General features: G+C 37.8%; 2 protein-coding genes across 6 annotated transcripts in view; both read left to right on the forward strand.

The window, feature by feature from the left end:
- Nucleotides 1-2138, forward strand: part of pld2 (phospholipase D2) — a 32219-nt gene extending 30081 nt beyond the window's left edge. For both annotated transcript variants that reach the window (XM_079815546.1, XM_079815547.1), the window contains exon 25: nt 284-2138. In XM_079815546.1, coding sequence (XP_079671672.1) covers nt 284-508 — 225 coding nt within the window. In that variant the 3' untranslated portion in view covers nt 509-2138. The remainder of the gene's footprint in view (nt 1-283) is intronic.
- Nucleotides 2139-3396: 1258 nt separating this feature from the next.
- mink1 (misshapen-like kinase 1) overlaps nt 3397-14520 on the forward strand; it is a 52436-nt gene continuing 41312 nt past the window's right edge. For 3 of the 4 annotated variants that reach the window (XM_079815318.1, XM_079815320.1, XM_079815319.1), the window contains exons 1-2: nt 3397-4534; nt 12253-12318. In XM_079815318.1, the coding sequence (XP_079671444.1) occupies nt 4478-4534; nt 12253-12318 (123 nt within the window). In that variant the 5' untranslated portion in view covers nt 3397-4477. The remainder of the gene's footprint in view (nt 4535-12252; nt 12319-14520) is intronic. The other variant, XM_079815321.1, reaches the window with a different exon arrangement.

The raw sequence follows: 14520 nt of genomic DNA on the forward strand, positions 1-14520 counted from the left end.
TCTTTTAACTAAAGGTTTTCATTTAAAAGTCACTGTGCTGGGTTTGAACTGATACAAATGCATTGAATGCAGGTCTAAACTATGACAAAACCTGCAATTACTGTAATTTGCAGGTTGTGCAGTAGTCCTGCAGACAATAGCACCACTCCCATACACTTCTGTGCTATCATTACCCATATATTTACACTCTCAATGCTAATCCCAGAGATCTCGATGGTTATGGATTAGATTTTCTGAATGTTTTAGCCTTAAAATAAACGTTGGCCTTTTCTTCACTGTGCAGGTCTTCCAATGTCTTCCACTGGACTCCGTCCGTAACTTGCGTGAGTTGACGGGGCACATGAACGCGGAGAATCTCAGTCTTACCGACCCGGAGAAAGCCAGAGAAGAACTACAGGCCATCCGGGGCATCCTGGTCCATTTCCCGCTGCATTTCCTGTGCGAAGAGTACTTGCTCCCGTCATTTAAAAGCAAAGAAGGAATGGTTCCTATGGACGTGTGGACATAGCAGGGAAAAGCATCAAATAGTGTGCCAGTAAAACTGGATTTCAGAGTTTAAAATATCACACATCTGCTGACTAAGCTATAAGCTACTGTCGCCAAATGCCACACTTTTTTTGTCCATTTCAGTTTGGACTAAAGTAATGCTAGTAAATGGATGATTAGCTCTGAACACTAACCCAAAAACAGTGTAGAAACACATGCTGATCTTATATAAGAAGATAAACGCGTTTATACTAGGAGAATCGCACAGTGCAGTGGCTACTTTTATGAAGAAACAATGAAATGACATCAATCTTCTCCCCAAATGCCCATTACGGCCACACATGTCATGATCTGAGTATTTAAGGTGGCCGAGAATGTAAATTGCTGCATATATATCGAGGAGGGGATGAGGAACGAGGAAAGGAAAAGAGAAAATAAGGCAAAAGAGAGAGAGTGTATTTTTGATGACCAAGGAACAGAACGTACATTTATTGTTGTGAATGTGTGTGGGTGGATAGCATTGCTTTACCTTCTTTTCTCTCTCTATTTCTTTCTTGCGTGCACTACACCTCTCAATGCAGTAGCAGCAAATCTGTCAGAACATTTGTGGTTGTTATGGTGACGGGTATAAAGAGCTGACTTGGTCTTGGCTGCTGAGAGAGCGATAGAGAGAGCGAAAGAAAGAAAGGAAGATCGAGAAGAAGCAGGAACAAATAGACAAACCGTAAAAACGGAGAACTGCGGGTGCTGGCGTACTTGGTCAGGAAAATTATGTAATGTTTTTTAGAAACAGGTAGGGGGGAGTGTTACGTAGCAGAGATCAGGTGGGGCATCAAACATGGTGAGATATTCAGGGGGAGTCTCAGCTCAACATTTATCACCCCCCCAACCCCATCTCCATGACAACCAGAAGAAATTATTGTTATGTAATAATGTCAGTGGCCCAGAAGATTCCACTTTGCTATATTTTGGAGGGGGTGTCGACTCGACACAAGTGGAGAGCACACTGGAGGCCAGAAAAGCAAAGCTAATTTTGTCAATGCCCCACTTTGTAAATGATTACTAATCTGCCCATGTAATGCTGTAGAATGTTGTAGGTGACTTTATCTGCACTTGAAGAGAATGTTTTAGGGTTTGACCACTAGAGACACAATCATTAATGTACTGTAACATTCTAATCACATCAAGCAATCACCTTTATGAACTGACAATTATGCTTTTTTAAAATCACTCTATACCTGTTCAGATATTAACATAACCGCTTTTGCACATTTTTATACTTGTTATGTCTATACAATTGCTTTTATTTAGAAAGCATACTGAGCTCACAGACTAATACTTAAATTAATCTTTGCCAACACTATGTGTTTCCACAACTTCCGGACGTCTACTATAGACCTTAGCTAGGATAGATGAAAACTAGGCTGTGAAGGACAGACTTGCTGTTTTTACAATGGCATGCTTTCTATAAAGGTCCTAGATCACATGTAATTTTCAAAACTCACTTTCAGAACTGTTTTATGGTGTTTTTGTCTACGTGTATGACATGCATTTTTGGACTATAAATGACACACAGTTGTTTGTAAGCAATTGAGCAATCAATTATTTTTCCTTCATCTGTTCTCCATCTGAATAAATATACTATTATAGTTCTTCATATCTTCAGATGCTTTGTGTGTGTGTGTGTGTGTGTGTGTGTGTGTGTGTGTGTGTGTGTGTGTGTGTGTGTGTGTGTGTGTGTGTGTGTGTGTGTGTTGTGTGTGTGTGTGTGTGTGTGTGTGTGTAATTTTGCCTACACTGTGAGGACCAATTAGTCCCACAAAGGTTGTTTATTCAGCACCTTTCTTAAACTCGGTCCCTTTAAAGAGCAAACAAAACAAAAAAATGTGAACACAAGGCAAATATTGGAAACAGAAGAACATAAGTATATGAAGTGAAATTTAGAGGGATACCATTATAGAAGCAATGTAAATAATAATAATTTAAAAAAATCTCAACCAAAAATGTAATTGTATAACTTAATTATCTAAAATTGACTCGTGTCATTCCAAACCTGTAAAAAATTATTCTGCAGAACAAAATAGAAGATATTTTGAAGAACTTTGAAAACTTGTTGACCACTATATTTTGTGTTCCACGGAAGAAAGTAAAGAATGGCACAAGGGCAAATGATGACAGAATATAAATAAAAATGATTAACTATCCTTTAATAAACATACAAAATTATGTCTTGAATTATTAAAGCTTTACCCTTGATTTCCCAGACTAAAAGGCATGTTTGAGCTGGTCTAACCTTAAATAACTTGCACTGACATATCTTAAAATATGTCACTGCCATTGTTTTGTCTCAAAATGCACACCAGTAATGTTTTTAAGGCACGTTAAAAAAGTTACTTAAATGTCCTAATTGAACTAATCTTGGCGTAATCTAGGTGTCTGTGAAACCAGGTCTTAATGTGTGAGAGGTAGGCTTATGTAAATTGGTGAGAAAAAAAACAAATCATTAACTTAGTATAAAAAGCAATAGAAGTCAATGTAAAATCTCCAAAATTACAACAACAACAAAAAACGTGGTAACACTTTACAATAAGATTGTATTAGTTAACATTAGTTAATGCATTAGTTAACATGAACAACACCTCTGTTCAGCATTAGTTAATCTTTGTTAACGTTAGTTCATATGTTCTGCTCTAGTTATGGAGGTATTATCCCGGTACCACCTGTCTCCAGTGTAACTAGCTTATTCGGGTGGTTTGTCCCTGTTGTAGCACCGTAGCAATTCCACAGTCCAGGAAGACGGGAGTGAGAAGTGCAGGGGAGGGAGCAAAGGAAAAAAAATAAGTGGCTGGAAACAGAGAGCTGTGTATTCTTGCAGAGGAGGGACGTCACAGCCCGACCACAGCAGAAGTAGGAATAGGATCATACCAAGATAGGAGAGAGAAGTTCAATCTGACACATCAAAACAAACGATATACAGCTAAAGGACAAAGTTGATTCCCGAGGCGACTCGTTGGCGAATATCTGAATAATAATAATAATAATATTATGTATGCATCGTGACGAGTCGCTGTCTTAAAGGGTCCGGGCTGAAACAAGCTGCTGTTTATGATTTCCCGTTCTTCCCCCTTTCTTTCTCTCCAACAAATCGGCGGAGGTTTTGCGCACAACCGGGAGGTGCCGCTGACTGACATCAGGAGGGAATGAAAGTTTGCCAGGCGGGCGGAATTTTATTCGACGTAAACACGTCTTGTTTTTGACACCAGGACCGTGTATTTCAATCCGATACACATTTTAGAGACTTTTAAAAACTGTGGACATTAACTGAGCCGAGCAGTGACATCGAAATCCACACAGAAATCCCGTTTAAGGCGTGTGCGTGGGTTGCGCCGTAACATGACGGCTGTGGCAGATTGACGCGGATATCACGAGCGCCGCTGTTTTGGAGCTCGGCTTTAGACTTAGCTTGAAGTTCTGCCTCTTTATTTACATATTTTGTGATTTATACTGCTCGTGTATATATTATCTACTGCTTTTGACTGAGGTAGGCTTGGCTTAACTTACGCAGTGCTGCCAAAATGAGTGTAGAGACGGAGCGCAGTGTGGCACATCTGATTCAAGCTCGTGTAAATGTTGCCATGCAATCTTCAGGATTATAGGCTCAACCTCAGCCTTTATCATCGATACATGCTCGCTAGGCATTCCTCGAACACTTGCCCGAAGAACCGGATAACTTAGCCATAAAGAAGCCTTTGTTCTCCGATAAAGAAGAAACAAACATTTTTTGGTCAGAAATCCTGCAGCTGTTGTCGGTTAAACTGGTCGCGGCGGGGACGAGCCAAATGTTTCTCCGGGGACCTCACAAGTTTTTATGAACTGTCCCTTGAAAGAAATATACTGATAAAATAAAAATAGTGCGGTCGTAGCTGCAGTTTTGGAGTACGCATTTTGAATTTCCTTCTGAAATTGCAAAATCGTTGAAATCGTTGCAAAAATGTCAGAAAACGCACCTACGCGGAGTCTGGATGACATCGACCTGGCTGCCCTGCGGGTGAGTGAGTGTGTTGTTCACCTGCCTGCACCTGCCAGAGGCCTTCACACCCAAACAAATCCACAACAGTATGATTTATGTCGATATTATTATGAGGATTGTATATATATATATATATATATATATATATATATATATATATATATATATATATATATATATATATATATATATATATATATATATATATATATATATATATATATATAAACGAGCTCTTTAATGTTTACTAGTTCGTGATTGATTATTTCCTGCGAGCAGGTGAGACTTGGGCCGTATTGTGTGATCTAATAATCCAGGCCTGGAGTGTTTATTTATTTGTGTGTGTGCAAGTCTAGGTCTCTCTCTCTCACTCACACACACGTACATTTGTGGTTTGGGAGGGCCTACCTTTCAAATAAGTGTTGACATTGAATAGGCTTGCTCTGTAATCTTAGAATAGCTCTCTTGTTGTACGGGGAATGCCCTGCAAATCATTAGTGTAACTTTCCATTTAGGCCATCACTCTTATTGTGCTTACATACAATACAAATGTAAAGGAATGATTCTGTGGACTGCCTGTTTTTTTTTTTTTTATGGCTTCTTGGTTTATTTATTTAACAAAAACTCAACGTCCCCTAACGACCAGATGCTGGAAAGTCTCAGTTAATGGATACATTTTATATTTTTACAGCAACGATTGAGTCCATTTTGTGAGGGGGAGAAAATTAGTTGCCCACTTAGTATGCAGGTTATTATATTGACATTAATCCAGACTACATGGCAAGAAGATGATAATCCTTTACCAAAGTCTATTTTACCAGGAAACCAGCCTTTTATATGTTAGCAGCAAATAATCTTACCTAATACACCAGCATTCATAAATTTGGGGTATTTTTTAAAGAATTCTCTCCAAGGCCACATTTATTTGATCAAAAATACATTAAAACTGTAATACTGTGAAATATTTTTACATTTTAAATGATTGTTTGCAGGATTCTGTGATGAATATAAAGAAATCTACGTATCAATGTCTTGATTGTCACATTGACTCGATTGAATGCATCTTTGCTGAATAAAAAGCGTTCTTATTATTTTTAATCTTACTGACCCCAAACCTTTGCACTTGGCACATTAGCCTCAGAATAGCTATCATATTTTGTCCACTAGAATAGTCCCTGTGTATTTAATGTTCAAGCAGAAGGCTAATCTAGTCATCTAGCTTAGTGTATGTTAGCAGGTGGCTAATCCAGTGTCTCAGGGCTAATTATGCTCACTAATTAGGGGAATTTCTGCATATAGATAAGGGAACATTTCTGTCATGCACAAAGAAACTGTTTTCATTTTATGTGCTTTTGTCATTTTTATTTTATTACAATTTAGGTTTAAATTAATTATATTTCCATTTCAGTTTTAGTTTTATTTCCAATTAATTAAATTGAAACTTATTTCACTTAGGCTAGCTGTCAATTAGATTATTCAAAATGTCATACAGTCAGTAACTTTATCTTCCTGTGAAATGACCGACTTCTCTCTGGTGACATATGGCAGACTTCTCCAATCATTTAGTTTGTTGCCAAGGCAGCATTACCAATTTTAATTTATATTTTATTTTCCAGCTTTACTTCAACTAACAAAAATGTTTTTAATAGTTTGTCGAGGTGTGCGACCTTCCTAAACAACAGCTTTGAGCCTTGTGGACTGGACATAAACATAATAGGACATTATGCAGTTACGTGTGTTGCCATAAACGTTAGAGCTCTGGCTGTAACTCTATATCTCTTGTGTGTTGGTACAGTGAGTTCCTGGGCACGGCTTTCCAGGGTGTGATGTGTCTGATATTGCCCCTAGAGAGAGAGAAAGAGCATGATGATTCATTTAAGCTCATTGTTTGATAGCTGTCCTATATAACATATAACACCCACATACCACATCTCTCACACACTCTCATAGATGCACATTTACGTGAGCAAAACACATTTAGACTATCTCAAGAGCATGTGGCCCTCTAGCTAGAACCACGCACGGCCGAGGTGGTTTGTAGTTTCATTGTATTGTTTTTGAACTTGAGAGTAACCTGCTCTCCAGTTTACTTGTGGTCATCTCAGTTTCAGTTCTTGTAAGGATCACTTTTAAATACACACACAAATTGGCACAGAAGCAGCAGCCGAAGCAATTAGCTGGTGCCGGAATTTTGTAAAATCATATATTTAAATTAGTCTATTACATAATGATAATAGCAGTCATTTGACAGTTGGGTTGCTTGTGTAAATGAGACATAAATGCTAATAACATTATAACAGAAACCAAAATATCAAATAGTAATGATGTAAGAAATTGGTTAAACACAAACTAATGAATATGCATAATGACTAGGAAAATCTGCTATACCTTACAAAATGTAACAGAAGCTTGTCATTGGCTGATCAAAATAAACCAGCTGTCGACTAAACCAGCTGAAGTAATCGTGTGCATAAAGCCATATGTTTGCCATACATTGGCAAGGAGAAAATATTTATTAATGTTTATTGGTATCTCTATTCATGAGGTTGCAGGTTAATGATGTAACTTGATCTAGTAATACTTAAATATTGATAACCGTAGGCTGTCTCTGACAGGGCATTATTTTAGTGTCTAATGGCTTCTTCATCTCCCTGTCAGATAGCTGCATGCCGTTCTGAATATTTCCTAGCTGTTTTTATTTTCCAACCTTAAGTTGTTTTATTGAGGTATTTTATGTAGCAGATATTAAGTAGTCTAGCTGTGCTAACTACTTGTATTAAAGTAGAGGTTGAGCGATTGATGGGTTTTGCAGATAAATTGTCACCGATAGCTGATTAAAGTATATTAAAGTACCCCTATTTTACTTTTTCAAACATTACCTTTCATGCAGTGTGTAGCTGCTAGCTGTCATAACCAATTAGGGATGAAACGATTACCGGTTTCACGATAAACCACGGTAAAATTTAGTGAGGGTTAGTAATATCGTATAAAATTTAATTATCATTAAAACCGCATGTGATTATCACGATTTTAAAACTCGCGGTAAATCTTGTCCAGTCAGCGTCAGTCTGTTGCGCGCACCGCTGTTTTCTGAATGAGAAGAAATGGCAGAAGGCAGTGACAGCACTCTGGAGATTGTTCAGCCTCTAAAAGGACCCAATCTGAGGCGTTGTCATATTTTGGCTTTTACAAAAGTCCTGAGGGAAACTTAATCGAAGATGGTCATTGGTCACCTGTCTGCAGAACATGCCAGAATAAAGTCGCTGTAATAGAGGGAAACACTTCAAAACTACGAACGCAAGGCAAGTGGACTTTGACCTCAATACCAAAACTACGTCTGGGAAATAATAACGTGAAGCGAACGAACAAGTTCAGACAAGACTAGGGTGACATTTAAGGGATAATAATCAGGGTTTGCCATTAACAACCGCCGTTTGCGGGTGTAAGTTAACGTTATTTCGGCTGCACACTAGCCACTCTGCTGTTGAACTTATTATAGTCTTCTCAAAAGCCATCTGTTATAATCGCGTTGCACATAACCACTCACACGTGTTTATATTGAGTTTATGAATGCAATGTCTCATAATCAGAGGCGTTCAGATTATCCGGAATTTTGTTCAGAGCGCGCGCCGCTCACACGCTGAAATCTACACTAAAAGCAGATGTGTGTGTGATGTACGCAAGAGATTCACTCATCATACAGAGGTTGACTGTTTTTGTTCTATTTCAGCAGCGAAAATAGTTTCAAACAAACACAGCAGAACCACAGCGCATCTGATGTGACTGGCATAAAGTTGGTGAATTTAGGGACCGTCTCTAAAGTTACACACAACATTGGTAACGTTATACACGTTTGAAACTTTAATAGCATTTGAAGACAATGAAAGTCATAAAACTGGCTGTAAAGTGATCATCTAGGTGTCAGGTATGATGCAGTCATTTTGATATTTAATAAAATAAACTGTCAAATCATATGGAAATATGGATATGCATTATTTCTCTAGGAGACTGTTTGGGCTCTTACACAAAACATGCTAGATTTAAATGCATCATTGCTGAACACTGATGAGAATATTGCTTGAGAATATATTTACAGAGATAATATTAGAGATTATATTTACGAGAAATTATTATTATTTATGCGTTGCTATATTGACGACGGCCATTATAAGGAAGAAAATCCCACAGAATCTTGCTTAAAAAAGTGCATAGAGCTGCTTTAGTTTGTTTGTTGATTTTCAAATATAAATTTGAACAAAACCGTGATAATATTGATAACCGTGATAATTTGGGTCACTATAATCGTGATGTTAAATTTCCATACCGTTTCATCCCTATAACCAATCATAACAGACTGGGCCGGGTATGCTTGCAGATGGGTTTAGAGAAACTGAATCTTTGAACTTTAATTGATTGTGCAATTACAGTTTGTTTTTTAGTCTAAAGGCCCTTTCACACCGGACATGTAGCGAAAAAGCAAAGCAGAAAAGTGAATATTTCGTGTGCTAATAGTTCGCATCGACGTTTCAGAGCGCCAACTTTCCAAAACATTCGCGGCGACAGCTGAGAAAACATGGACACTTCATCATCCAGTGAAGACGAGCTTTTCATTTTATTTAAAAGACTGAAAATAAGGTTTTGGGTGCACCCAGTCTTAAAAGAACAGAGAGTCTGAAGGGGAGTATGCTAATCTTGTACAGGAGCTAAAATTTTATCATAGCCGGTTCCGCATCTGATGACAAACCACAAACTTCAGGAACCAATCGATCCGGTGCTGCCATGTTTCCAGTTGAGTCACAAAGTAAACATTTAAGTTACATCGTACTGACGGAAACACATTCACTCTCCAATAGTCGTGGACACAATTAGGTTTAGAATTAGGTTTTGAGTTTTAACTTAAAAGGTTATGTTATCGTTGTCTGTAGCCTACAGTGGGCTAACACTAGACTGGGTAAACCCAGCCTGATCTGCCAGTGATTGATTTTGCCCGGCAACTCAGTCTGGAAACCCGTACATTCACTTCTACTGCTTCTGTTACACTTTTGCGGGAACCAATCACAGACTGGCTTATCCACCTGGCCCGCTATTGGAGGGATTATCACGATGACGCATAGAGAAGCGATGGGTCGTTGCCCGTTGATCTCGCCTCTTGTGGTCTGATTGGTTGAAGGACTATCCAATTGCGTACACAGTCATTTAATTTATGTGCGTTTATGCTCACGTGTGCAGTAGAAAATACAGAGCAGACTCCCCAGACCAGTGTTCAATCTTAAATTGAGCTTGGGCTGGTGATAGCCAGACAAGGCAAACGCAGCTGTACAGCTGTAATCTCATGAGAAATGCGATACCTGGCAAAGGTTGATGTTGATTGAATAGCTTATGACATCATCTGGACATTTGTTGTTTTCTTGTATGTGATTGGTTTAAGCCTTTTCTGTCGCTGTGAGAGTTTAAAAACATAAACATTGTTTTTTTCGCCACAGCACATTCGCGTTCGGTGTGGAAGCACTCATTACACAAACAGCTGATCATAAAATAAAATCATTGTGTGAATTATTTGTGCGTCAAAATCGCGTCCAATGTGAAAGACCTTACTAGTCTAATTTGCTCATCTTTTATCCTTTATCTCATATAATTTCTGTTTGCAAGACAATTTAAATATATTTTTTTTAAATTTGATGTGTTCAATGAACACCAACACATATTGGCACATTGCAGTTTGTGTGTCACTCATCACACATGCATGGACATACAATGACTCGTTTGATGGATTAGATTTATCCTGTAAAAGATTTACCCCCCCCCCCCCCCCCCGCCCGCAGTCTCCAGGGAAAGCCTTATTATCTGTTTATCATCTTATTCATTGGCTCATTTATTAATTTCCCTTCTCATGTCCTCTCTCTCTCTCTCTCTCTCTCTCTCTCTCTCTCTCTCTCTCTCTTTAGTATAGACTAATTTCCTTTGATGATCTTTGTAAACTATATTATAATAGCGCTAAAGTATGTTTGATATAACGTGCTATTTTATGTTATAAATGTTCTTGTTTTTTAATCCTGTTTGTGTTTGTTTTCGTTTCCATTCAACCTCTTACTGATGTTTCACATAAGAGCGTGTTGCTCACTTACAGCTCACCACTCCAGATCTCTTTATGGAGAGGGGAAAAGATAAAAGGGAGATCAAGAGAGTGAGAGAGAAAAAGATTGTAGTTATTGGAGGCAGATGAGAGTGAGATGATCGTGGTGTGTATATGTGTGTGAGAGCTAAGAACGTTAGCCTTGTCCACCCACAGAGCTGTTACTGAGGCCATATTGAATCACACTGTGTGTGTGTATGTGCTGCGCTGGCTGTTTTTAACCCTCTACTCATTCTAGTTTTTGGCTGCGTTCCCCCGCTGAAGCCACACACAAGAGGTACATAATGCTGCTTGAGAGTTGCATAATGGCTCCTAATACACGACAATGCTGCATAAACTCCCTTTTTAAACCTTGGGATTTTTAAAAACATGAAGGTTGTCCTGTTCTCAATGGCTGAGCAGGTAATGGTTCTGTCATTTCCATCCTGAGCCAGATGGGAGCCGCTCGTCTAAGAGAGAAAAATAATCTCCAAAAATAAGCTTGATTTAGGACATGAAATATTTTCTTTCCTGATCAGTGTAGACTTAGTTCAAATCGTGTAGTTTGGATATTTTCCACTGAGAGTGACTGAATAAGAAGGTATAGAGTGTGAAGTTCTAACTGATAAGGCTCAACACACCCAGTGCAAGTACACAAAGCTAGCATAGCTAGAAGTGTATGTTGCTGCATACTGAAATGTCCGAACGCAATATTAATTCTCAGCATTGCCACAAGGGGTGCTATAACTATAATACCATGAATATATATTTTTTTCAGTTCAGCATAAAATGAAAATTCACCTCCTTTTTTTTAAATGCATGGTATTGGTGTTATTTTGAATGATTTATCCATGTTTTATTTCTTCCCCTTTCTTACGGTTCGCATTCGCAAGATCGTGTTCAAAAAATGTCTCCATTCAATCAACAACCAATAAATAAAACCAAGTCCCGCCCTACATTTTAAATAATCACCGTTTTACTCAACTGTACATCACAATATGGGAACAATCTGCCGTTTCAACACAAATGTATTAATTCTGATAGCTCATAAATGTCCTGGTTACTTAATTGTTTCATTAACCATTTTTTAATTAAATGGTGTTTCAAAAATACATTTAAAACATTTATTGAGAAAAGGTTAAGACCGTTAAAGATCAATTATTAGATTTTGTTTGTATCACCTCTTAAAAGATTAGAAGTCAATATGTAACTACTTATTGACTTCATATCTTTTTAGAGATGACATAATCTAATAATTGGTCTTATAACTATATATTAAACAACAATACTTAAACACCAATTAATAGATTAATAATTATAATATTAATAGAGTTTTAATGGCATGGACTTAAATAACTCTAGGTACCTCTACCTTCCCCTGAGGTTTGTTTGCTTTGCCAATGTAGGAGTGCATATCAAGGAATGTTCAACCAGACTGCTTGTTGACAGTATGTTGGTCAAGTTCTGGCATCTGCGTTCACATTCTTGAGTAAAGTATGTTTCTGGCCTAAGTTATTTGGGGGTTTTATTGTCATTGGACGGAAGTAAATCCAAATGAATTTCCCTCTACAGTCTTGCATGATTGTATGATTTCACGATTTTAAAAACTGTTTCTCTCTGTCAGGACCCAGCAGGAATCTTTGAGCTGGTGGAAGTTGTGGGCAACGGCACCTACGGACAAGTGTACAAGGTGAGCTACAGATGGAGGGCGGGAGAAAAAGGGATGGCGATATTTGTAAGGAGTAAATGCTATCCTATTGTTACTCAGCAAGAATCGATGACCTCTCAAATGATAAATAAAACTCCTATTTGCGTTCTTAGAAAAATTGAGGTATGTTTGAGTGCGAGAGTGATGGTGGATTCAGTGGGAGATGGATTAGAGATACTGGTACATGAGTAACAGAGGACAGAAGTGGTTTAAAGCAGTTGTGTGCATGAGTACGTGAGCGCATGTGTGAGAGAATGTCATTGCACTCTCAGCATGGTGCAATAACATGGACTACCTCAGATCATTGCAGCTGTGCTCAGACCTGTCAATATTCGCTGTTGAGATGAAGACGCCTGGACGAGGGGAGGAAGCTGACAGAACAGAATGAATAGAGATAAATAAAATGTTTAAAGCTAAATAGTGTAATTTCTGTACTACTAGTGCCACTAAATGGAATTGGAAAAATAAATGTGGTTTTCAAACAGATTTCCTTAACTCAGTCAAACATATAGTCCTGACCCAAACTCACTTTATTTTTTGAAACCAGTGATGCTATTTCTGGTTTGTCGGGTATGTTTACAGTTTTTGGATAAATAGGTCTACAAATGGCTTGCTTATAGTCTGCAGATTAAGCTGGGATAGGAGAGAGTATTTTAACATAGGAAAAAAAAAATACACACATGACATGTAGTGTGTATGTGTAATAAGTCATTATACTTGCAGACTTGGATAGGGATTTTAACCCTAAAGGCCTCTGTAATTATTGCAATGTATGGCATAATCCGCCTTTAAAGAGTGTGTAGGGTGTAATTTGTACTTTAAGCTGTATTGTTTGGAAAATGTGTCGTTTATAGACTTTAGTGAGGATATTGTTTGTCATGGTGTATAATGAGTGTGTACTGCAGTTTATAAAGAGATGTGGTATGAATGTGTTTAGCTTATGGGTAGACAGTGAGGTAGTTTACCAAGCTAAGTTTTAATGTTGTGTTGAATATGTTTGTAGACCAGTGTATACAATGCATCTACTCTTTTCGTGGTATTTCGCAAAGTACTATGGTTTTACCACAGTCATTTTGAAAGGGTAATTATATTTCAATGAGAACAAGGTGGGGAAGAACAGATGTACAGTTTTTTAATATATATTAATGTACTGTTATGTTATGTATTAATATACTACATATGCAATGTACCTTTATTTGGATTTGATTAAAAAAAAACATTCTTTTTGTCTGATGAAATTGTGTGGAAATACACTACAATTCAAAAGTTTGTGGTATGCAAGTATTTTATACTCCCCAAGTCTATTTTTTTTAATTAAAAATACAAAGTGATATTGTAAAAAATATTTATACAATTTAAAATAACTGTTTCTAATATATTTATTTAAAATTGTAATTTATTGAATTTTCAGCAGCCATTACTCCAGTATTCAGTGTCACATGGTCCTTCAAAAATCAATATGCCAGGGTTTCCACGGGTCTTAAAAAGTCTTAATTTGACCTTACACAATTTAAGGCCTTAAAAAGTCTTAAATTTAAGCAGAAAGTCTTAAATTCAATATCATGGCATTAAATTAGGGCCCTATGATTTGTGCAATGCAGAAAACGTGGATGGAATCGCAGAATCCATTCATAAAAATTGGCTATCACCAGACAAAGCTCAATCTTTTAAGATTGAACATTGGTCTGGGGAGTCTGCTCTATATTTTCTACTGCACAAGAGGCGTGATCAACGGCATAGTTCAAATGACTCTGATTGGTTGAAGGACTATCCCATTTCGTACAGACCACAAGAGGCGTGATCAACGGGCATAGTTCAAATGACTCTGTACGCAATTGGATAGTCCTTCAACCAATCAGACCAACGATCCATCGCTTCTCTATCCATTGTTGTGTTAAACCATAGACTGTAAAAAAATGTGGATGTAGTGTCCGTGACGTCACCCATAGGATTCTGATGAGCAGTTTTGAAGTGTAAAGTAGGGACGAGCTGGCCGTTGCCATCTTGGCAGCGCGTCACTCCCGGATAACAGAAAAGGGATTAGAAAGGCTGGACGTGGGTGGAGCTGAGGTGACGCGATGACTAACAGACAGCAGATAAACGCCAATCCACCTCTCACTCAAAGTGACCACGCCCTTAATTATGCAGAACTTTAAGGCTTTATATAATGTAAACGAATGAGTT

Source organism: Gobio gobio (assembly GCF_949357685.1).
Source record: "Gobio gobio genome assembly, chromosome: 4".
Classification (NCBI taxonomy): Eukaryota; Metazoa; Chordata; class Actinopteri; order Cypriniformes; family Gobionidae; genus Gobio; species Gobio gobio.